Source organism: Rhinatrema bivittatum, chromosome 9 (genome assembly GCF_901001135.1).
Source record: "Rhinatrema bivittatum chromosome 9, aRhiBiv1.1, whole genome shotgun sequence".
In the NCBI taxonomy this organism is placed as follows: domain Eukaryota; kingdom Metazoa; phylum Chordata; class Amphibia; order Gymnophiona; family Rhinatrematidae; genus Rhinatrema; species Rhinatrema bivittatum.
In genome coordinates, this window is record NC_042623.1 from 52539480 (window position 1) to 52563728 (window position 24249).

The 24249-nt window shown below is 42.3% G+C and overlaps 1 protein-coding gene across 2 annotated transcripts in view; it reads left to right on the forward strand.

Moving 5' to 3' along the window:
- The window catches only part of CDHR3 (cadherin related family member 3), a 162027-nt gene that overhangs the window by 50368 nt on the left and 87410 nt on the right, over positions 1–24249 (forward strand). For both annotated transcript variants that reach the window (XM_029616027.1, XM_029616026.1), the window contains exons 5-7: positions 13494–13591; positions 13691–13795; positions 17376–17524. In XM_029616027.1, the coding sequence (XP_029471887.1) occupies positions 13494–13591; positions 13691–13795; positions 17376–17524 (352 nt within the window). The remainder of the gene's footprint in view (positions 1–13493; positions 13592–13690; positions 13796–17375; positions 17525–24249) is intronic.

A 24249-nucleotide genomic window follows, 5' to 3' on the forward strand; every position in this document is an offset into this window, starting at 1 on the left:
AAGAGATTCCTCTAGTATCTGACCAATTTTCACACAGCCTCTCTCTTCCCAAATACGAAAAACGTCATGCTCCAGACCAAGTTTAAATGTCTTATTGCCTCTAATTGGGAGATAGAAATATTAGAAGGCAAATGATAGTGTTTCCAGACCCACCGCCACACTTCTATTACCAGTAAATATAAGGGACTTTCCCGTAGTTCCAAAGGAATATCCGCAATTGCACCATGCAAAAGATAGGATAGCACCACTGGGGAAACCATACTTCTATCTACTTCTAGATCTGTAACTGTAGTTCGCTCCATTAGCCAATCTCTGATGATCTGAAATACGCATTCCGCATTATACACTCTCAAATTGGGGAAGCGTAGTCCCCAATTTCTAGCACTATATTGTAGATTGGAAATTTTCACACAGGGCTTCTTCCATTTCCAGATAAATCGTGAAATTTTCTGGTTCCAGACCAGAGAATATCCTTTCTCAAAAGCCATAAAGGCATGGTTTGGAGGATATAGAGCCATTTAGGCAATATAACCATTTTTACTAGAAGCATCCGACCAAACCACGAGAATGGGAGATATTGCCAGCTATCCATTAATCATTTAGTATACAATAATAAGGGTCTCACATTTGCTAGATACATGTTTGAAATATTCCTAGTTATTTTTAGTCCTAAATAAGTAAAATCATCACCCGCCCAACTTAATGGAAAATCCCCCTTCCCAAGTAGAACACAAGTCTCCCAAAACTTCTAATGCAAGCGATTTCCCCATATTTATTTGAAGCCCAGATAATAACGCAAAATTATGCAAAATATCCATTAATCTAGGTAAAGATGTCTTTGCTTGAGATATACTCACCAATAAATCATCCGCAAACAATGCTATTTTCAATACTTTGGTCCCACGGTGTATCCCAACCACCAACTGATCAAAAATTATACGTCTGGCTAAAGGTTCCATACTTAATATAAAAAAATAAAGGGAGAAAGGGGACATCCCTGTCTAGTGCCCCTTGCCAGGGGAAAGGGTTCCAAAATTAAACCATTCGCTGTCACTGCAGCCACAGGGGAGCGGTATAATATAGCAAGCATATCAATGTACAAGCCTTGAAAATCATATGTACATATGCCGGAAACCCCGTCTACTCGGCTCGCTGGCCAATTGGAGGCCCCGAACTCCTGGAAGAGGCAGCCCTTTAAATTTAGGGCCATCACCTTGGCGCCATCCTTCCAGGCCGCCCCCCCAAACAAAGTGGCTCACTTGTCTTCTACCAGAGAACGGGCCTTCTCTACAGCGGGACCTTCCATCTGGAATGCCATACCACCGGACATCAGACAAGAATCCTGTCTTCTGTCTTTCAAAAAAAAACTTAAGACATGGTTATTCAGACAAGCTTACCCCTAATCTAGGCCAGCATCTTGCCATGCCACAGATCAGATGTAGGCTCTAGTACCTGCCATCTCTTTAGTTGTAATTAGTTATTGAGTTTTTCTTTCCCCCTCTGCTTATCACCTCCCAGTTACATCCCCCTGTTTTATTGTAACTTTCCGCTCCTTCTGGTTATGGTTAACGTTATAATGCTTCTGTTCCCTGTAAACCGATTTGATTTGATCTGTATCATGAAAGTCGGTATAGAAAAGCTTTAAATAAATAAATAAATAAATAAATAAATAAATAAATAAATAAAACTACAAACATATATTCTCATGATAAATAGTCAAAGGCTTTTTCTCTATCAGAACTTACCAAAAGGGAGTCTTGGTCTCTCTTCCACCCATTTATAAGACTGGCTATAACTCTATGTATATTAACCGTGGTGGTACGTCCCAGTACAAATCCCACTTGTTCTGGTGAAATAAGATTTGACAATATTTTTAAAAGCCTATTGGCTAATATTTTTGCATCTATTTTGATATCTGTATTCAAAAGAGAAATTGGTCTATAAGACGCAGGTACTTCAGAATCACGTCCTTTCTTAGGGGATAATAGTGATAAGAGCCTCTTTCATGGAACGAGGCAAATCCCCAACTGTCACCATCTGCTGAAAAATAGAATTCAGGGGGAAAAGGATTTGCAATCTAAGAATCTTAAAAAACTCCACTGCAAATCCATCTGGACTGGGAGTTTTGCGACATTTAAGTTTCTGTATCACCTGTGAAATGTCTCCCTCTGAAAAAGGCTGATTCAGGCTATTTATCTGTTCTTCAGTCACCTTAGGTAAAGTAATTCCTTCACAAAAAAAGTTCCAGATTACAAATGACTGATGTCTCCCAGGAATTCAAACATCTATAAAAGCAATGCAAAATGTCTAAAATCACTTTATTAGAGCTATTTCTCACTCTCTGTTCATCTTACATCACTGGAGTAAACCTCGATCCCTCCATAGTCTTAATTAGTCACGCCAAAACTTTTCTGTGTCTTGTTCTCGAACTGTAAAAAAACAATGTTTTTGGTACAAGAGAGTATTCAAAGTGCATTGGTGAATTATAGTATTCACTTGTCTTTGCATAGTAAAAATGTTTTCCCGATTGACTTCAGTCATATCTCTCACCAAAGCACAACATGCTCTCTCCAGTGATCTCTCTAGGCAAAGAAGCTCCCTAGTCCCCTGTTTTTTCCTATAGTTCGAGTAAGAAATAATATCCCCCCAATAACACGATTTTTGCTGTTTCCCAGTACAGTTGGGGGTTATCTGTATATTGGGCATTAAATTGCACAAACTCTTCCCACTTATGAACCAAAAATTCTTTGAAAGCAGCATCTTATAATAAATAGTATGGTATTCACCAAAAATAAGTCTTATCCCTTCTGCTAAAAGAGAAATCCAGAGTTACCAGGGCATGGTCAGAAATTTTGGGGAGTCCAATTTCCACGAATTTTACTCCAGAGAAACACATTTCCAGAACCAAGATGTAATCTAGCCTACTCTGACATTGGTGAGCTCTAGAAATTTGTGTGTATTCTTTGACCCAATATGTAAAGCCCTCCAAGAATCTACCTGTTGTGTGCCCCGTCCGCACTCGGCCCGTGCACGGGCCGGCTCACCTCACTAGCTCCTCTGCGGGTCACGGGTCGGCCTCCCCAGCAGCAGCCGCGAGCTCTTCCAGGCCTTGGCGTCCCGCGGCAGCGGTCGCCGGGCCTTCCACTGCGCACCAGGCCTCACGCCGGAGTTCAGCGTCCTCAGTGGTGTTGGCCACGCCCCTACACACGCACGCACGGACCGCCCGGCCTCTTGTAGGGCCAGGGGCAGGTCCTAGCTCCATGGCACACCCTGATTGAACGTGCTCATAAGGAAGTTCCTGCCTGCACTTCCTTGCCTTGGCAATCGGATCGGCACTGCATGTGTAATAGTTTGCCTCCACGTTCACAGTCTTGTTCCAGTCTTGTTCCAGAGTCCTACTGTTCCAGCCTTGTTCCAGTGTCCTACTGTTCCAGAATCATACTATTCCAGCGTCCTTCTTTTCCTTTGGACTGACTCCCTGGGACTGACCTTTGCCTGCTCCATTGACCATTCTGCTTGCTGCCTGGATCTTGACCTCTGCCTGCCTTCGTGACCTCATCTGACCTCTGGAACCTGACCCCTGCTTCGTTGACTACTCTCGGACTGACTCCTGGGTTCTGATCCCTGCTTTGGCTGACACTCCTCAGACTGATCCTCTGAACATGACCCCAGCTGCCATTGACCACATCTATTGATTCTGGCTTTGTCCCTTGCCTTGTCATCGCCTACGCTGTTCTGGCCTTCCTTGACCCTCCAGGCCTACAGTCTAATGACCAACTGTGCTCCCTTGCTGTTCATGGGCATGCCTCTCTACTACTTCTCCAGAAGACCCTGCGAGACCCACCTAAGTCCAAGCGGCCTGGGTCCCTACGGGATCCACCCAGGGGGACCGCGGGCTTCCAGTGGTGAAGCTCTTCCTAGCCTCTGTCTCCTCCTGTGCTCCGCCCCCCTGGGGGCAGGTGCTTCCTGGTCCCTATCAGGGAGCTGTTCCACACTGCTCCAGGACAAGGGTCCACCTCCATGCGCAACACTACCAAACTCAACAAACAACATAAAAGGAATCCCCTTCTTTTGGCCCAATGCCAGTCCCTGGGTCATACTATCCTTATCAAGAGAAATGTCAGCTACAGAGTTGAAATCCCCACCAATAATGAGTGTCGCATTCCCTATTTCCCCAAGAATTGTCAGTAAGTCTGCGAAAAATTTATGATCATACAGATTGGGGGCTTATAATGAACGAAGTACCACTGGTTCCCCAAAAATATGTCCTATCCAAATAACATACCTCCCCTGCGGATCCCTAATGACTTGTTTTTCCACAGTAGGTAATAGTTTGTGGATCAAAATAGCCACTCCTGCCTTTCTGGAGACCGGTGCAGAGGCTGCATAATACCATCCCACCCAATCCCTCTTTAGTTTATTGTGTTCAATGTCTGGCAAATGTGTCTCTTGTAACAGGGCAATACTCACCTTCTGTCGGCCTAAGGCTTGTAATATCTTTTTCTGTTTAATAGTTGAACTATTTCACTCACTTAACAACATGTGACTGCTCTCGTACAATTTTTATCCTTCATTGCTGCTTTCGAAGGCTAATTTAAAGAGTTACGTCTTAAGATCTTTTTTAAACAATTTCAGATCTTTAGCTAATCTTAATTCAGGTGGTATCGAGTTCCACAGCTTCAGTCTTGCAATGGAGATGGCTCTCTCATGTACCTCGCTCAAATGCGCAGAGCGAATTGATGGAATGGTGGAAAGACCTTAGTTTGCTGAACGCAGATCTTTTTGTGGGATTTACAAGTGTAAGGATGCACCTAGCCAATTTGAGATATCTGAATTGATGATTTTGCATATTGTACATAATACTTTATATTGTATTCTAAATTTAATGGGTAACCAATGTAAGGAAATCAGAATTGGAGTGATATGATCATATTTTTTGTGACCTGCTAAAATGCAAGTGGTGGCATTTTGTAATAGTTATAGTGTTAGCTGGTAATCATCATAACAGAACATTAAAGTAATCTATATTGGTGAATATTAAGGTTTGCAATACTGTACGAAAGTCATCATGATGTAACACTGGTTTTAAGTGCCATAGCATATGTAATTTATTGTGCCCATCTTTCATTATTTTACTGATGTGCCTCTTCTGTTACGAACCAGGAGGTGGACCCTTGATCCGAGGTAGAGTTAGCGCTACCTAGGAGAGAATCAACCCTCTTAGGTCCCTATCATCGGAAGGCAAGGTCAGGTATATCAGCAGTTGAACGAGTACTTTGCCACTGGAAGCTCGTGGTCCCCCCGGGAGGAGCCAATAGGGACTCAGGCCGCTTGGACTTAGGAGAATCGCTGAAGACTGAAGATAGGTCTGGATGCAGGTGCCTCCTACAGGTCGTGGGTTCCAGACAGCTGGCACCTCCAGCAGGTCATACGACAGTCCAGGAGTGGAAGCCGAAGAATGGTCAAAAAGCCGGTCCAATGGTCCAAGACAGGCGAAGGGTCAGAAGCTGGTTCAAGGTCCAAGCTAGGAGAAGGGTCGTAAGCCGGTCCAGGAGCAAGCCAGGAGAATGGTCAGAAGCCGGTCCAGGGTCAAGCCAGGAGCATGTTCGGAAGCCGGTCCAAGAGTCAATCCAGACAAATCAGTCCAATGAGGGAGGAGAGCAGAAGCAGGACGGAAGAACAGGAACAAGACCAGGAAGCAGAAACCAGGAACTCGGAGCTCAGGAATCAACCAGACTAGAAGCCTCAATACCAAGGCAAGGTCTGAGGAGCAGACATTGCCTTAAATACCTGAGCCGAGGGAGGAGTCCCAGGAAGGAGCCACGACAACTTCCTGTCATGGCCCCTATAAATTTAATCTTCAGCTGCACACGTGGCTCTATTCAACCCGGAGGGGGAGGAATCAGCCCGGCAGAGCAGGAACCATGCGCCTGGGCTCGGCAGCGGCCGCGTAGGGAGCATCGGAGGGGGCTACCTGCTCCAGCAGGAGCCCAGGAGGCGGCCCGACGCCGCAGGTAGGCACTTGGCCCCGGTTGCCCCGAAACGCCGCGGCAATCCGACACGCCCCCCGACACGCCCCCCTCGAAAAACCCCGGGACTTACGCAAGTCCCGGGGCTCTGCGCGCACCAGTAGGCCTATGGAACATAGGCGCACCGGCGCGCAAGGCCCTGCTCGCGTAAATCCGGGCGGATTTACGCGAGCAGGGCTTTTAAAATCCGCCCCTTATTGTTTGCTTGATCTCATGAAGCTTTGTTTTGATTTGAAAGGAAAAGGTGTTGGGGGTGAAGGGGGAGGGGTGAAGGGCTGAAAATATTTGCAACAAATATTCGCAACAGGCAATTATTTAAAAGTCCTTTATACTATGTTTTAATGTCTTTGCTGGTTCTAGACCACTGGTGGTTTGTTTACAAGCCACTGGAGAGATCATGATGTGTGGAACAGATGGCCTTGCATAATATTTTTGCTAATAAATGTAATCTTTATTCTATTGAAGTATGCTTGCTTACTAATTTCTTTTGACTTTGGGATTGCTAACCTTTATGACTTTCATTTTTTTTTTTTTTTTTGCACTGCTATCTTTTTTTCAAAAAAATGAATTATTTCTAGCCTTGGTGGGGGAGATGAAGCTCTTAGCTTACCTTTGCACTGCGATCTCAATTATTTTTCACATTTATAAATATATTCTGCATGGTACAAACCTTCTGACAATGCACGAAGCAAACAAGCTGTCTTTAGGACTGGAGCTGATTCCGAAATTTCAAAATTAAAGAAAATTATTTTTGAAAACATTTGTTCACTCTGAATACTTTTGAGGACTTCCTCTGCCTGTTCCTCTCTGAACAGAGCATAGAGACAACAGACAATGTTAAACATCTTTTAGCCACCAGGTCTAAAGAGACCAATGCAATAAGGTACGCTCAGCATAGCACACAGTTTGACCCTCGGTTGTGTGTACATTTTTTATGCACAAACCTTACTGCTGATGCAGCAAAGAGTTTTGTTCACCAAAAATGTGTGAACACAATGTGCATTTAAGTAAGCACCCTTATATGGTAATTCTATGCTAATGATGGCATTAGCTATTATCCCCCAATGCAGAGAGGTGTGTTGGTGTAACCCCTGGGTGGGCAAACCCTAGTGAATGTCCCTAAGGGTACACAATAATAAAATAGACCCTATTTGCAAACAATTCTCTATGGATAGCTTTTACTTCTGAGTGTTCCAAGGCTCCCAGTGGGGGGGAGCATAGCTTCTAGGCTCTTTTGCATGTGTCATCATTATATATACAGCACTGATAATCTCTAGCAATAAATATGCTGGAAGCTGAGTGGTTTCCCATTTCTTTTACAGCTAGTTGATTAAATGAATGACAATTGTTGCTTACAGCTCCTTGATGTCAAATTAACATACTTCTTTGAGAGATGCAATAAATTTGTGACCTTCCTCTTCCAGTAAAAGTATTAATTTGATCAAGCCAGTCCCTTAATAATTTTTTATCTTCTCAATTATTCAATTTGAAGAACATATAATCCTTCTTCCAACTCTTAATTTAATTTAAGACTCTTCCCCCTGTGAAGTGGTTAGATTATAAATCCCAATTACCTAATAAAATAGAACTTCCCAATTCTCATACCTCTTCTGAAGTCTTCTGTGTTTTCATAGATCTCCTTTTGATAGCACCAAGTGGGCACTCTCCTCTCAATTGTAGATATTATTACTCTCTTGAAAAATACCTTAATATCTCCTTTTCTCTGGTAATGGATGGTAATCCATTCCTCTGGATGACACAGCTATTCATCAGGTTTTTTTTCCAGGAGAAAAAGACACCTCCCTCTAGATGTTTTGGAATCTGAGCCCCAGATACCAAAAGGCACTCAATCCCAATATAACAAAAATAAGAGGGGAAAATACTAATTCAAATAGGACAACCAAAAAAGAAGAGAAGGGTGGAAAGCTTCCTTCTCTACATACAAAGGTCTCTGAAAACTCTGGTCCATAATTAGGGATCAGGTACTCTCTTTCCACTCTCTTTACCCAGGTCTCTTTGAAGATATCAATTGCTTATTCTTGGGATAAGCAGCTTGGAATCCTGCCAGGTATTTGTGACCTGGATTGGCCACTGTTGGAAACTCTTGGATACTGAACCTCATGGACCCATGTTCTGATCCAGTATGGCAAGCATTATGTATTATATTCTTAATCAGGACGGTCGAGAGTGGCAGCACTATAGAAGCTAAGAAGGTTTATAAAAGCAGCTCTACATGGGTAACATCAGAGGAGCAAGGATCTGCACGTAGGGACTTTGGGGGAGAGCAGGAAAACTTTGGAGAAAGCAGAAGTGCTTACAACCAGCTCTGTCTTTCTCAAGGGGAAAAGCTACAGGAACCACTAGCACTGCTGTTCCTGAGGAGATTTGGAAGCAAAGGATCCAGCTATATGTAGAACTCAATATAGACTTACTTACTTGCAACCGTCATACATAGCCTCAGTAGTATAATGGCTTATAGTGTCAAGCCCTTGCAACTCTGGGCTTGAATAATCATAGGTTGCTGTAAGAATTTAAGAAGCAAACACTGTGTAAACACTACAAATGTTTGCTCTAAACGTTTTCCACCAGCCAGGGGAGTAATACTTCCTGAAGTGCACGCTCCAACACGGCAGTGTTTCGGAGTGTCAGACTCCTTCCTCAGGGAACTTCAGGGAGGTGGTTTGCTGGTGCAATTTTTGAAATGATGTCTCTGGTCATTCAAGAAGCGGTGCAAAACACTGGCTAAAATCGGTGCCCCGAAAGTGAGCAGCCTTGCCGAGATTCTTGCCGCTAAAAGTGACCTTTTAGCGGCAAGTGACCTTTTAGCGGCAAGAATCTCGGCAAGGCTGCTCACTTTCGGGGCACCGATTTTAGCCAGTGTTTTGCACCGCTTCTTGAATGACCAGAGACATCATTTCAAAAATTGCACCAGCAAACCACCTCCCTGAAGTTCCCTGAGGAAGGAGTCTGACACTCCGAAACACTGCCGTGTTGGAGCGTGCACTTCAGGAAGTATTACTCCCCTGGCTGGTGGAAAACGTTTAGAGCAAACATTTGTAGTGTTTACACAGTGTTTGCTTCTTAAATTCTTACAGCAACCTATGATTATTCAAGCCCAGAGTTGCAAGGGCTTGACACTATAAGCCATTATACTACTGAGGCTATGTATGACGGTTGCAAGTAAGTAAGTCTATATTGAGTTCTACATATAGCTGGATCCTTTGTATTTTGATAGTTTCCCCTGAATTTAAAGGCAGGGCATTTTTGATTATCCTTTGTTTTCACCAAGCCGCCGGACACCCGCACAAGAAAGATCTTAGGTTGGTGGAAGATACTCGGTGCCAGGGAGGCAGTCTTTATTATTGATTTCCTATAGATAGGTAGTAGGCACCCCACGGAGGTGGACACCAACAGGCCCAATGCCAAGGCTGTCACAGGAGGAGACGTGACTGTGTCAGAGAGCATTGCACAGTGACAGACAGCGCTGGGACCAGGGTGGGTGGGTTCTGGACCCCTTTTCTGCCCAGGGCGGCATCAAGCAGTGCACCCTGTGCGGTTCCATCTGGAGACCTTGCAACACAGAAACATTCCACACCCCTCCATCCTCGGCCACGACAGCGGGAGAAGGTCTCTGCCACAGGGAGGCGCTGTCGAGATAGAGGGGGCAGCCCAGTGTTCTATACTTTCCACCAATTAAGGATATGAGGATGAGTCTTGGTTTTTCAATGACTGGTCACATTTTGATTGAAATAACCTCACGGTACATTGTCCTCTTTTGGAGATAGTGATTGTATAGCTTTTACAACTGAAATGTTCTATGGAAAGTGATGGACATTTATAGAAGAAGTTCCCTACCTCCGATGCAGATATTTTTGAAATATGGGCCATTTTGGGCTCTTTGTGGATTGCATCTTCGGTTGGAGTACATCACTTGGGAAGTATTGTACTTGGCATTTCTTTTGTAAATTTACCACTTTAGGAGTCTGTTTTCACACATTTGAAAATCTGATATTTAAGCACTCAAAAACAAATGTGGTTTTAAAATGTGCTGCTGGGACCAATGATGAAGTGAAATCCAGTTTAAAAATTATTCGTATTTCTGTTTTACATTTTGAGTGTCCCTTCTCGATTTCTTTTCTATTTTTGAGATACCATTCAGGGTTGCTACTATTGTTTCACTGATCCTTTCCTGTAAGTGATTTTATTGGCCACTACTAACAGTGCTGGTGTTCAGTTACATAAACAGCTCCTCTCTGCTTCCCTACCAGCCATGCATTCTAGCAGAGCAGTCTGGACAGGCTCAGGGCTATCCTGCAGGCACCAGCAGCCTCGTCACAGAATTCTCTTTCAAAGTCATGGTTGACACGGTGACTCGGGCCGATGCAACTAGCTAGGCAGCACAGACAGCAGGCACCAGTCGTCTAGTGACATAGGAGACACATTTTAAACAGCCTGCCAAGGCCTACAGGTTAATTTTCAAAGGCAAACTCCCAATGAAGTGCTTCTTTGAAAATACAGGTCTGCGGAGAAGGCAAATACTTTGTACTGGTGGTGTGCAGCGAAAAACCTTTGTTTCATTAAGCTTTGGGGAGTTTTCGTGTCAATTCCTTTTTGTTCGCGCGCACACGGAATGGTTTCAGTGCACACTAATATCGCTGGGGGTTTCAGTGCAACAAAATTATTTGTTGTTTCCGTGTTTCAAAATAAAAACGCATCCTGTCTTTGTACCTGGGTACTTTCCAGCTACCTTGAAGCAGGTGCAAAGCACCCATGTGAAAGAAGGCATGGAGATTCCATTCCTCTCCCACACTAACCCCACCCCTTTTATCCTGCAGGTAAAAGTATGTGGACTGGGTGCTTTCACCTGCTTTGCGGGGGCAGGGGGAGACAATTTTAAAACCACATGTTTACAAAGGTAAACCCGTGCTTATCCACATAAAAATGTCTGAAGATTGCCCTCCCCGTTCTCTTTTGCATTATGTAAAACAAGTATGTACCCGAGTGGATATTGTTCTTAGTGTGCAACCAGAGCTGCCACCTAATTCAAAGTCATGGATAACCCTGTGACTAGGACAGTGGTCAGCATATTGAAAAGGAGGGTAAAAACAAATGCCACCCACCTCCTGTTGGCAGCTGCTCCTTCTCCAGGCCCTGCCCCTGATCTTCCTGTCCCCTTCAGGTTTGCTGTACCAGTCGTGCAGCACCACAGTTCTCCACCAGATTGCAGCTGCTCTCCACCTGGGCCTGTCGCTCCGTAGGCTTTCAGTTCCCCTCCAGCTCCTCAGCTCTGCTCCTCGGGCACAGGCATTCACTTCTCCTGGCTCCACCATGCCAGCTGCCCCTCACCGCTGCCCTTATACTACAGCACAGCTCCGGGTGCATCAGTGCAAAGTGCTGGAGTGGATCCATGGGCCAACAGCTCCATAGCCTAAAAGCCATGAAAGGAGGAAAGTCGGAGAAACAGATCCCTCTCCTTGGCATCCTCCCATCTTCCCAGGATTAGCAAATTTTCATTTGCCTTGAACGGCAGCAAAATTTTCACTAGCCCTGATAGTGAGCCAATCTTAGTGATTATAATGTCCCTTCTAGGATTTTTCCTGCTTTTGTCACTGTTAATGTTTAGAGAATATCCGCCATGACTTGGCATTAGATGGCAGCTCTGTGCAAGCCCCAGGTTTCAGATGGACTCGAGGCACATGAGACAGAGAAGAAGCCATCTTGTGCCAGTTTAACAAATGTGTTTTGATAAATGGAGATGCTTCAAGAAACCAATCTTGTGTGCCGAAGAATGAACTCTGGGCCTATTTAAGACTCTTGGGTCTCCTTCAGCAATAGGATTCTCATTGCACTGTACTGAGCTGAGAATTATAAGTTTCTAGTATGAAACGATGCTCACTTCAGTTATCATTTTAGTGAGTTTTAATAGTGAAATAATCATAATGCCCCATAAGTACAAGGCGACTGCATCCGTTTGCCAAACTTGAAGTTTATTTCCCTTCTAACTACACTGTGCATTTTCTAATGTTATATATCTTATGTGATAGTGTATCATCTAGATAAGAATAAAGCTAAGCGTTAACTAAACACAAGATAAAACTTGTTAGCTAATAAAAAAATATCCCACTGTACTTTCACTTGAAAATAACTTTCTAACTACAGCAATTTGGTAGAAGTTGTGTTTAGAAAGTGTTTCCTGTTTGATTTAGTTCAATTTAAGACTTAGATTTGCTTTTTCGGGCCGAAAGCCTGTTCAAGGAGGATTACAATTCACAATTTAAAAAAAAAGCAGCTAATAATAAAAATGAAATTTGATCACATATCATAAGTATTATTGTGACAACATTTTCAATAATAAAAAACTGTACCAACTAAACAATAAAAAGTCATAATAACTAAAAGATAATAATCAAAATAGCACAATAAGTATAAAACATTCAAAACAGAAGCCTTACACTAAAGCACTAAACCAATCCTAAAGATATGAACAAATGTACATTTTCCTTCCCAAAAGAAAAGCGATAGTAGTATATTAGCAGCAAATATACTAACACATTTCTGGATAAACCCTAAGCAATACCAGTAACCATGCTAAGGTTAACATAAGGCAAATGATGGCTCTACCGAATGACGGTATATAAACTCAACAAACAAATAAATAAATAAATAAATAAGTACATTTCTATAAAATAACAGAACAAAAGTAATCCTCAGTTTCAGTGAAATGTAGGGCCAACAGACTCCAATAATTCAGCATTACTCCCAAGAAGGCTCTTTTCCTTGCTTTTATTGAGAATCCTTTACTTTGTGTGCCCTTTTGCATTCGAGAAATGGCAAACTGAAGCTGCTGCCATCTGGCTCTATGCCATAATGAAAAGGCGAATCCAGTGCTGATATTATCCTATCACTGGAGCAGATTAGTTAGTTCCGTATGAAACGGAGCCGTTTGGCACCTCTAACATTTAGTCCCGGGACCATATAATCCGTGGGGCCTGCAGTTCTTAAAGGAGAAAGCTTTCAATAGGGTGCCCAGCTGGTAATGGTAGTGTGAACTTTTCAGCCTGCACAAACCCAGCTGATTTTCAACACCAGCTGCCCGTGTACATTATGCTTGATTATTGGCTTGTTGTGTATCTTAAAAAAAAAAAAATCAAGTACACTTTTAAGATATAAAATAATGGGGGTAAAACTAAACTGTACACTTGTAGTTGCCAACCCCACTCCCAAAATGCCCCTTAGAATGCCGTTTTTTAATGTGGCTCACATACATGCATTGTGACGGTATGAGCACGCTTTCAGGTGACTCAACCAATCTACCCCCACAACTCCCCTTTGTACACCTGCAGATCCCAACTAAGCCTTTGAAGACTGAGCCCAGTGTGCTCATTGTGCTCTGCCCATTCTAGGAACCTGTAACATAAGTAATGATAAAATGAACTTACTAATTGTACATACTTTTTGTTTTAGTACTCACTGACCTCTACTCCAGCTGCTCCATTCAGTGTGTCTCCACCTGGATCCATTTCTTCAAACAAGATATTTGATTATGAGACAGATCCACATACGTAAGGACTGAATTTCTGGCCTTTTTTGCATTTTTCTCAATTCCGAGTTAAAAGCTGTGAAATAATGTATGGCCATGCACTTACCATTCTCTTTAACAGTTATTCGTTGACTATCAAAGTGGAGGACCCTCAAGGAATGTCTGTCAGTGGAATAGTGATAATCAACATTAATAACATCAATGATGAAAATCCTTACTTTACAGTGTAAGTGAAAAATGAAAGGTTTTATGCATGGCGATTATTTAATCTTCTGCAATATTTATTTCTTAATTTTTTTTTATGATTTGTGTTTCATGAATACTTCTAAAAAATATCAGGCAGATTTTAAATGCCCAGCCCGCGTAAATTCCGGACTTTACGTGCATGGCCGGACCTTTGGAAGATTCACCCGGCACACGTAAGGCCCAACCACGCTCATAAAGGCCGATACATGCTCAAGTGCCAGGCCTCTTGGAAGGAGCGGGCTGGGGGGCAGGGAGGGGTAGAGCAGGACAGCACCATTGTTCGCTGTCCTGGCTCGCAACTTACACTTCAGCTCGGAAGTTGAAGTAAGTTGAGCAACAAAAGTGAAAAAAAGATTTAGATTTAGGGGTTGGGGTTGGGGAGGAGAGGGGAAGAGAAAGGGAGGTTAGGGTAGGGGGGGTAGGGAAGTTCCCTCCCAGTCCGCTCCTTAATTGGAGCGGACTGGGAGGGAACTGGGAAAGGCCAAAATGCGTCGCTGTGCGAGATTTGCAAAAATCCTTCCCCCCCCCCTTGCGTGCACGGATTATCAAATCCGGCGTGCATGTGCACGCAGCCCATTGATTTTATAACGTGTGTGTACCAGCGCATGCATGTTATAAAATAGGCGCAGCCAGCTATTAAAATCTACCCTTTTGTGTTTTTACATTTTAGGGTGCTAGGGTGCTTATGAAACCACTAACATTCCAGTATTGGGGGCTCGAAGTACAGTTGGGGAGTCCAAGAACAAAACAATATTAGCAGCAGAGAATACTGTGCAGGCCCAGAGCATCACTTTATTCTTACTGCAAAGGTTCAATACTCAGTGGGTATACTGCAGTGTCACACACTACTTTTCTGTCTAGGAATTTGCATTGCCAACCACGCCGTGGCTCTAAACCAAGGAAGCTAGCACTCAGGTAAAGGGGGAATTCCCGTAGCTGAACTCATAGGAGAACCCTATCTTTTTTGTTCATCTTCCTCTCTTTTTTGCTCTAGCCTATATCCCAGGCACAGGTTACAGGTTATTCTGGCAGACAGTAATAGTTTGTGGCATGCTAACAGTAAATGTTTAGGCCACACACACACACACACACACACATACACACACTCACCCCTGCTGTGATCACAAGAAGAAAACTCTCTTTCTGGGCTCTATAACAGGCTACCATCAAGCTTGGGTGAGAGAACATGGCACAAAATTTCATCTTTGTAAGACTTTCCTCACTCCAGATGAGGTCAAATCTTCACCAAGGTGTACTGTGCTGTTCGTACATCTCACTCTACAAGCGAAACTGGCCCCTAAACCCTAAACCACTACCAACACCTCACCTCGACCTATCAGGTGGCCCTCCTATAGAGATATAAATAGGTGCACACAGTAAGGCCCTCCCCAGTGGCGCTCTCTCTCTCTCTCTCCCCACTCCTCTCTCTTCTCCCTCCCCCCAGCCCAGAAATGGCCTAAATGCAATTCCAAAAATTAATCGCGAATTGCGTTATGGCCATTTCGCACAGCTTAATACTACAGAAAAAGGTGTAGTTATTTCTGGTATTGATAGCATGCATTATGCTATCTCACCGTGTGATATGGCCCCTAATTTTACTAATTCCCACCCATTACACCTCCCCAATCCTGACCACCCCAAAACATTTCATTTGCACTGTGCGGTACAGCGTTTTTCACATGCCATAATGCATTATAGCATGTGAAAGCACCATAACGCACTTTCATGCATGACCCCCTTAATTTGGTATTAATGCAGATTTAAAATCTGTTGATATAGATTAATAGTAATGCATGTATTGACATTAACATTATTACTGCATAAATTAAACAGATTTTGTCAAAAAATGTTAATTAGCTGCATCATGCAAGCAAAGCAGCTCATTAATATATTTTTCCACTGACCACAAATCATGTTAAACCATGTGATATGCATTAATCTAAACCACACCTCAAGAGGAATAATAACATCTTTTGAGAGCATCGATATCTCAGTCCCATTTACCCCTCTCTCCTTAAAGGGCCATCAGCAATCCAAAATTCAGTTCCATTCTCCTCCCATCTCCTCCAAGAGCAGGATGAAGTCCTCTTTCCCTGGAACAGGATGACTCCCCAAAAATCAGAAAAGAACTGCCCATCCCCCCTACCCCGGAGCAGGGTTATCATCCCAGCCCTAACAGAACTTCCCCCACCATGTTGGAGCCTCCGCTTCTCAGGAGCTCTCTACCCCATCCAAAGAGGTCCATGAGTCTTCAGGGCAGGAGCAAACCCCGCTCACTCCTCTCCACTGGATTTGAAGTGTCAAGTGTCACTGCCCTACCTGACCCTCTGTCAAGAGTGGGAGGGTGGCTAGCAGTGTTGTGGCTGCTAACACTGATGCATTACCAGCAGCAGGAACGCAGATGTACTCCCACAGCCGATAACATCCATGCGTTACTGGCCACAGCAAATCCCCTATAATGCAGTATTCACTTACTGCAGTTTAGTGAATATTTAACTAACATGCGTATTGCTTATGACATGGAGCCTGGCAATAACTCTAGTAAGCACTGCAGCATCGGTCTGTCTGTCATCTCCTGAGTACAAAACTGCAAACAAAATAAAGGATTCCCAAAGAGGAGACAACACTGTCTTAAAGTTATGCACAATTTCCATCAAGTTGCAGGAATTAGAAAATTATTTTAAATCAAAATGCATGGGGATCTTTCATTTTATAACCTAATAAGTCTCGCCTTAGCCCTGACTCTTCACTTCACTTACATTAGAAACTGCTTTAGTTTAGTAAATAGGCCACTATGAAAGAGGAAGAATGCACAAAACAGAGTTTCACTTCAGAACAGATCTATTGCTCTTTTCCATTAATCTGTGTAGTCTGGACTGAACACGAAACAAAAAGTAAAGGTTGTGCTAAGAACTATTAACTGAATACAGCAGTAAAGGTTGTGCTAAGAACTAGTGACTGAATACAGCAAGAGCCCCATTTTCTGTACTCATTGAGAATACATTTGGATCCTGATTTAGTCATCAAAGGAAAGATTTTAATCTACATTTTTGGCATGCTATTTATGAACAAGCGATGTCAATTTTATTTATAGGCAAGTTGTTTTGCATGTTGTCACCTATCATTTTAAAGTGATATTGATTTTATTTAATTAAGAACTGATTATTTTGACTTTTAGTTTAATCTGTGTATCAGGTTCCAATTATTTAATCCACCCAAAGGTGTGGATTTTCATGAGGTGATGTTAATTCCATTCTCTTATTACTTGATGATGTTGACTTCAGTCTGTTCTATGTATTAAGGATCAATTTCACTGCTTTATCTGAAGGGTGGGGATTTTTAAGGAGATATAATAATTCGACTGATTACTGGGCATTGTAAGATGTGTTGGATTTGTATGATGTTTTGAAAGCCTTTTATAATCAGCATTGAACAGGTTTTAACCCAGGAAAAAAACATGGACCATAAGAACTACATTTAATCAAAGGGCAGCCCTCACTCTGTGTGAATGAAAAATAAGGCACATGTATCATTTCCTCTCATGGATTTGTGTCTTCTAGAACAAACACAGTTCACCGCATTCGTGAGGAAGTAAATCCAGGAACCGTTGCTGCCAATGTGACAGCTAAGGATCCAGATGTTGATGATTTTATAAGCAGCCTGTTCTACACCATTGATACTCCATCTCAGTATTTCACCATCAATCAGCGTAAGGCAAAGATATCACAGACACTTTAATCTGTATTTTTATGCCTTTGCTTTAAATGTCTCTAAGGAGGGAGGTCTCTCATATAAATAAATATAAAAACTTCTGATGAAAATATCCAACTTAAATTTATTTTAAAAAGATATATGTATTTTTCTTAACCGTGGTTATCAGCACTAGAGTCTCAAATATCACATGAGCAGAACAGCCCTTAAGGTTAAAGTTGAGAGATATTTATTAATTTTAAAAAATGTGGATGTTTTTAAATTAACTTGGAACTCATAAATTGGGCATTAGATCCTCCATCTGCCTCTTCCTTTTGGTTTCATCTTGTCCGTGACCATCAATTTGGTGCTTTTTGAAGGAGCATCTTATTGTTGATCAGGGATGTGCCAGAAAACCAGAGGAGAAAGCTATGTTTCATGTCTGATAATCTGTATTCCAGACTGTTTAAGGCCATAAAACACTGGTAGCTTTCAAGGTGAATATTTTGCAAGCCTCTGGCCGTTAATTGCAACTATATACTATTCAGTTGATTGGTGATCAAGCAGCTCGTTTTTTTATAAGGCTCAGCTGAACGTGTGTGTCAGCAAGAAGCAAATTGTTAGACAAGACACACATTTGTATTCCTTTTGTTTTTCTTACTGTCTGCATCAAGCTGAGAAAACTACATTTGAAATCCTCTCTCAACTAGGTCCTCAACAGGCAAAATAAAGGTCTGTGGGTTGTTGGGAGTACAGAGTCAGTCATGCAGTTAGTGAGGAAGAGGTTTGGGATAGACAAGAGCATTTCTCACAGACTGTAGAAGTAACCTCATGGTTCTCAGAAGCATAGCTAAGCCACATAGCTAATTTTATTGGATATATGCTCAGTCATTTCTGCGCTAAGACAATGGTATAAATCCAGGTGACACCTCTCTCTAGGCCATCCTGTATTAAGAATGTTTCAGTCGTCAAGATTTTATAAATTTTCCCAAAGCTTTGAGCCTGGTCCAGAACACTGTATCCTCTTCTTGCACGGTAGAGAGCAGAGCATAAATTAGGTACATTAGTACGTTTCGTACTATTGTACAAATGAACAGATTAGCCCCAGATACAGAGGTTCCTCCATTTACAGTAGTAATCAAAGGCTCCTCGGAGCCTCATATCACGACCCCTTTGCTCTAAAACCTCTTTTCCTTTGAAATGGGTTTGCTTCTTGTGTATTATTAATATCTTGCAAGTATTTTAGAAGGGGACAATTTAGAAATCTACCCACATAAAGGGGCCATGTGAAAACTGCACTTCCTTAACGAGGCTACAAGGACATGCATTACTTTTAGCCAGGGGAGGGAAATACTGCTCCACGTGCATCATTTTCCTTGAAAACGTATCTGCATGTAAAGGAGGTACAAATGTTCATGTTTCAAAGTGAAGGTACACATGGACTTTCGCTTTGAAACTTGTAGTAAGGGGGCTTCTCCTTATCTTATTACTACTACTATTATTTAACATTTCTATGGCGCTATGCGACATATGCAGCACAGTACAAACAAAAAAAAGACAGTCCCTGATCGATAGAGCTTACAATCTAATAAGATAAACATCCAGGACAAGAGACTTGGGGTATTTTATAAAGCAAGACAATGGTTAGAAAGAAAAGAAAGTTAGTTAACAAGACTAAAAGCAGAGAATCAGGCAAAAGATTTAAAAGTGGTTTCTAAAAGATGAGTCTTTAGATGGGATTTAAACATGGCAAGAGAGGGAGCATGGTGCACCAGTTCAAGAAGACTATTCCAAGCACACAGTGCAGCCGGGTGGAAAGCACAGAGTCTGGAATTAGCAGTAGAGGAGAAGGGCACAAACAGGAGTGACATATGATGAGCAGAGTGCACAAGGAGGGGTGTAGAGAGAGATAAGAGAGGAAAGGTAGTGAGCCGCTGCAGACTGAAGGCATTTGTAGGTGAGAAAGAGGAGCTTGAACTTTATGTGGGAGTGGACAGGGAGCCTTCAGAAAAGGAGTTATGTGAGCAAAGTGAATTTGGAAAAAGTTAAGTCTGCAGCTAAATGTAGGACAGATTGCAGTGGAGAGAGATGGCTTTCTGGGAGACCTGTGAGGAGCAGGTTGCAATAGTCTAAGCAGGAGGAGTTGAGAGAGTGGCTAAGGGTTCTGGCAGTGTATTCAGAAAGGAAAGGATGGATTTTGGCAATGTTATAAACAAAGAAATGACGCATTTTAGCAGTGTTTTGGATATGCGTAGAGAAGGAGAGAAAGGCGTCAAAGAGGACTCCAAGATTACGGGCTGATGGGATCGGGATGATGACCGTATTATCCATAGAAACATAGAAAGGAGGAAGAGGAGAAGTGGGCTTGGGGGGACAGATAAGGAGCTCCGACTTGGCCATGTTGAGTTTAAGGGGGCAGTGGGACATCCAGGCAGCAATGTCAGACAGGTAGGCCGAGATCTGGGACTGGATTTCTGATGAAATTTCTGGTGTACAAAGGTAGATCTGGAAGTCATCAGCATAAAAATGGCACTGAAAGCCATGAGATGAAATTAGAGCACCAAGGGAATTAGTATATAGTGAGAAGAGAAGAGGGCCCAGGACAGAGCCCTGAGACACACCAATTGATAGAGTAATGACAGTAGAGGAAGAACCACCAGAGGAAATGTTAAAGGTACAATGGAGAGGTAAGAAGAGAACCAAGACAGGACAGAGTCCCGAAACCAAGCAAGGACAGAGTATCAAGGAGTAGATGATGATCACAGTGTCAAAAAGCAGCAGACAGGTCAAGGAGGATAAGGACAGAATAAAGACCTTTGGCTTTAGCCATAAACAGATCATTGGAAACTTTGTCAAGGGCTGTTTCAGTTGAATATAGAGGAAGAAAATCAGACTGACCTGGATCAAGAATGGATTAAGATGTAAGAAAGTCAAGACAGCGGCAGTAAACAGCACATTCAAGTAGTTTGGAGGCAAAGAAGAGAAAGGAGATGGGACAATAGTTGGCAGGACAGGTAGGATCTAGTGAGGGTATTTTAAGGAGTGGTATGAAGACAGCGTCTTTGAAGGCAGCAGGAACAGTAGCAGTGGAGATTGATAACTTGAGGATGTGACAGATAGAAGGGATGACTGCAGTGGAGATGGAGCTCAGGAATCAGATGGGGACAGGGTCACAGGAATGAGTTTGGAGGAAGAGAAGATGAGCAGTTTCCTCCATTGTGACTTCAGGAAAAGAGGAGAGTAGTGGAGGTTAGGGGAAGGGTAGAGGAAAGAAGTAGGAGAGAGGCAAGTAAAGGTGAAATAGTTGAGAATTCAAGACTAATTTTGTGAATCTAATTTTGTGAATCTTGTCATAGAAGAAGTCAGCCATTGTCCGGGCAGAGAGAGAAGGGGAGGAGGAAGGCGAGGAAAGTTTGAGGAGGGAATTGAGAGTGGCAAAGAGACAGTAAGGTTTGGATGTAAGAGAGTTTGTCAGATGGACCTTGTTTGGCAAGTGTAATAGCATACTGGAAAATGGTCAGCATGAATCTGAAATGTATGAAATCTGCATGGGCACAGGATTTTAGCCAGAGATGTTCTACAGAGCAGGCACAGGAACGTAGGTAGCCAAGGCTGGGATTTAGAGTGCCTTACAGGACTGGTAAGAGGAGGGGCAAGAGTGTCTAAGGCTGAAGAGATTATAGTGTTATAAGAAGAAACTGCTTCATCAACAGATTCAAGGTTGTGAAGGAAAAGAGAGATGAAACAGCAGTGGAAAAGATGCAGGGTCAACAGCTTGGAGATTCCTAAAGATGTAAGTGATGACTGGACGAGTCTATGGGGGAGGGTGGTTTAATGTGAAAGTTATCAGGTGATGGTCTGAGACTGGAAGAACTGAGGTGGCAAAGTCTGAAAGAGCTGTTGGAAACAAAAACCAGGCAAGGTAGTGGCCATGCTGATGACTAGAGATGGTAGAGCCAAGTCGGAGATCAAATGAAGAAAGGAGATTTGAGGCATAAGAGTTAGAGGGGTCATCAACATGGAGGTTAAAGTCACCAAGGATAGGAAAGGGAAAGACAGGTCAATGAAGAAGGAAAACCAAGAATCAAAGTCAGTGAGAAAGGAGGAGGGAGATTTATCAGGGGGTCAATAGATGACAGCTACCCAGAGAGGTAGTGGAGTGAATAGGCGGATAGAATGGGCTGCAAAGGAAGAAAAAGAGTGGGATTGATGTGGGAGAAGGGGTTGAAATCTGTAGGTCTACCGGGCGAGGTGTGTGGGAGAAAAGATAACCTCCGTGACAGAAAGCAGCAACTGAAGCAGTGTCCTTAGGAGAAAGCCAGGTCTCTGTTAAGACAAGGAGATGAAGAGAGCGGTGTTAGGCTCCATATTAGGAGTTACCACCAGGAAAGAGATCTAGGCGTCATAGTGGATAATACATTGAAATCGTCGGCTCAGTGTGTTGTGGCGGTCAAAAAAGCAAACAAAATGTTAGGAGTTATTAGGAAGGGAATGGCAAATAAAATGGTGGATGTCATAATGCCTCTGTGTTGCTCCATGGTGAGACCACACCTTGAATACTGTGTGCAATTCTGGTCACCGCATCTCAAAAAAGACAAAGTTGCACTGGCGAAAGTAATGGGAAGGGTGACCAAAATGATAAAGGGGATGGAACGGCTCACCTGTGAGAAGAGACAGCTGAGGGGGGATATGACAGAGATCTACAAAATCATGAAAGGACTTGAACAGGTAAATGTAAATCAGTTATTTACGCTCTCAGACAATAAAAGGACTAGGGGGCGCTCCATGAAGTTAGCAAGTAGCTCATTTAAAACAAATTGGAGAAAATTCTTTTTTACTCAACACATAATTAAGCTCTGGAATTTATTGCCAGAGGATGTGGTTACAGCAGTTAGTGTATCTGGGTTTATAGTAGATTTGATATCTTCATGTGACATTTCTAGCAGTGGAGAGGCGATTTTAAGGTCAAAGCAGGAAACCAGTGAGAGTTTTTCTCTGCCTCAGCCCAGTGGTTCTCCCATGTCGTTGGTCTGTGAGGAACCATCTTTTTTTCCCATTTTAACCCAGAACAGTTGGGTGAAGTGGATGTGGGTTCCTAAGTCCCGATTCCAATGGCAGTTAATCCAATCCCTGATTAGAAGGGTTTGATATTCGGGGATACAGAAGAACCAACTACAGTAATCCTTAGAGACATTTGGAAAGTTGTCTCTAGGATGGAGACTTCTTTATCCCAGTCTGTTTCACAGGTTAGCTGCTAAAGAGGGGCAAATGGCAACTACTAATAATTCATTCAAGAATATACAGGCTTCTTTATCTTCTAATGTTAAAATTTGCTCCTGTATTGAGCAATTAGATAATGTAATGAGCTACAGTATAAAAATGTATGAATCTTAAACTTTCCAAAGTCTAGATTTCTGTCACCAATAGAACTGATTTTAAAATATATTACTGTAGTATTACAGATTGTTCTGGATAAAGAAATTAGGTTATCTAAATGTTATTATCTTCCAGGACTGTGAAGATAGGTTAGATCTGAAGGGTTGGTTAATGTATTTGCTCCACTTGATAGCACTGATTTATTTGTATTCCTTCAAGACTCTCAGGATGTTATTTCTAACAGAGCTACACTGTTGGTATCTTTCTTATCTGATATGAATAAAGAGTTAATATTCAAGTAATATTTCAAATATTAGTCTGTGAATTTTTGTGGACAGAGTCCAAGTATTTCTGGATGTCTCTCATGAAATGCAACAACGTAGGAAGCTATTCTTACCTCGTAAGCAGAGTACTGTACTCCTTGAGGCCATATTTTTCTTAAAGCTTCCCTGCAAAGGAAACACCTATGTATTTCTAGATCCGACCCATCTGGAGACTTTCCTAATTGATAAGGCACTGGCTATATTAAGTTCTTAGGAGTTACTAGTTGATAGGGTCGGAATTAATTAAGTTTCTTTACAAAACAGCAAATCATGATTGAGATCGTATTTTTTTTGCCTTTATTAATTGCTTATTTCCCCCTAGAATTGGGCTTGATTAAGCTTAATGAGATATGTTACATATACTATTTCCTTCTTGAATTATGTTTAACTGGAGTGTACTTTATTATATTTTTCATTGTATGATGATTGATAATTAATAAAGATATAATTATTAAAAAAAAAAAGACAGGAACTTGAAGCAAGGCCCATGGATAAAAAGTACCTGTGGACTCTGTCCTAATGTAGACAGTTTGGAAATTTTCCCCTAAATATCTCTTATCATATTTCCCTTGTCTCAACACTCTTCTAGGCTATGCATATTTATATCTCTAAGTCTCATCCCCGAGATGGAACCAGTACCGTTTTGGCAGTCCTTTCTGGACCATGTATACTCTAGGGCTTTTCTTTGTCTTTAGCAATCCGTTTCTATACTCAAATTCTGATTATTTTTTTTTTGCTTTTCCCAACTGCTTCCTCATCAGAGGAGGAGCACTTGTTTCAGACACTGGCGAAAGGGGATGCTTCTCTATGCTTTAAGTGTCAATTAACTACACAAGATGTATAGAAATTTTGTCTGCTGAATGCTATGGGAACAATTTTCAAAAAATGTTCTTTGACTCACTTACAGGGACATTCATTAAAATGTGTTATGGTGCAATAACGCCATAATGCATGCCATAGTTATGGCAGTATGTGGTGCAAATGCAAATCTTTCAAAGGGGTGGGATTGGGGGAGGGGTTTAGGTGGGATTAATAAAAATGAGGG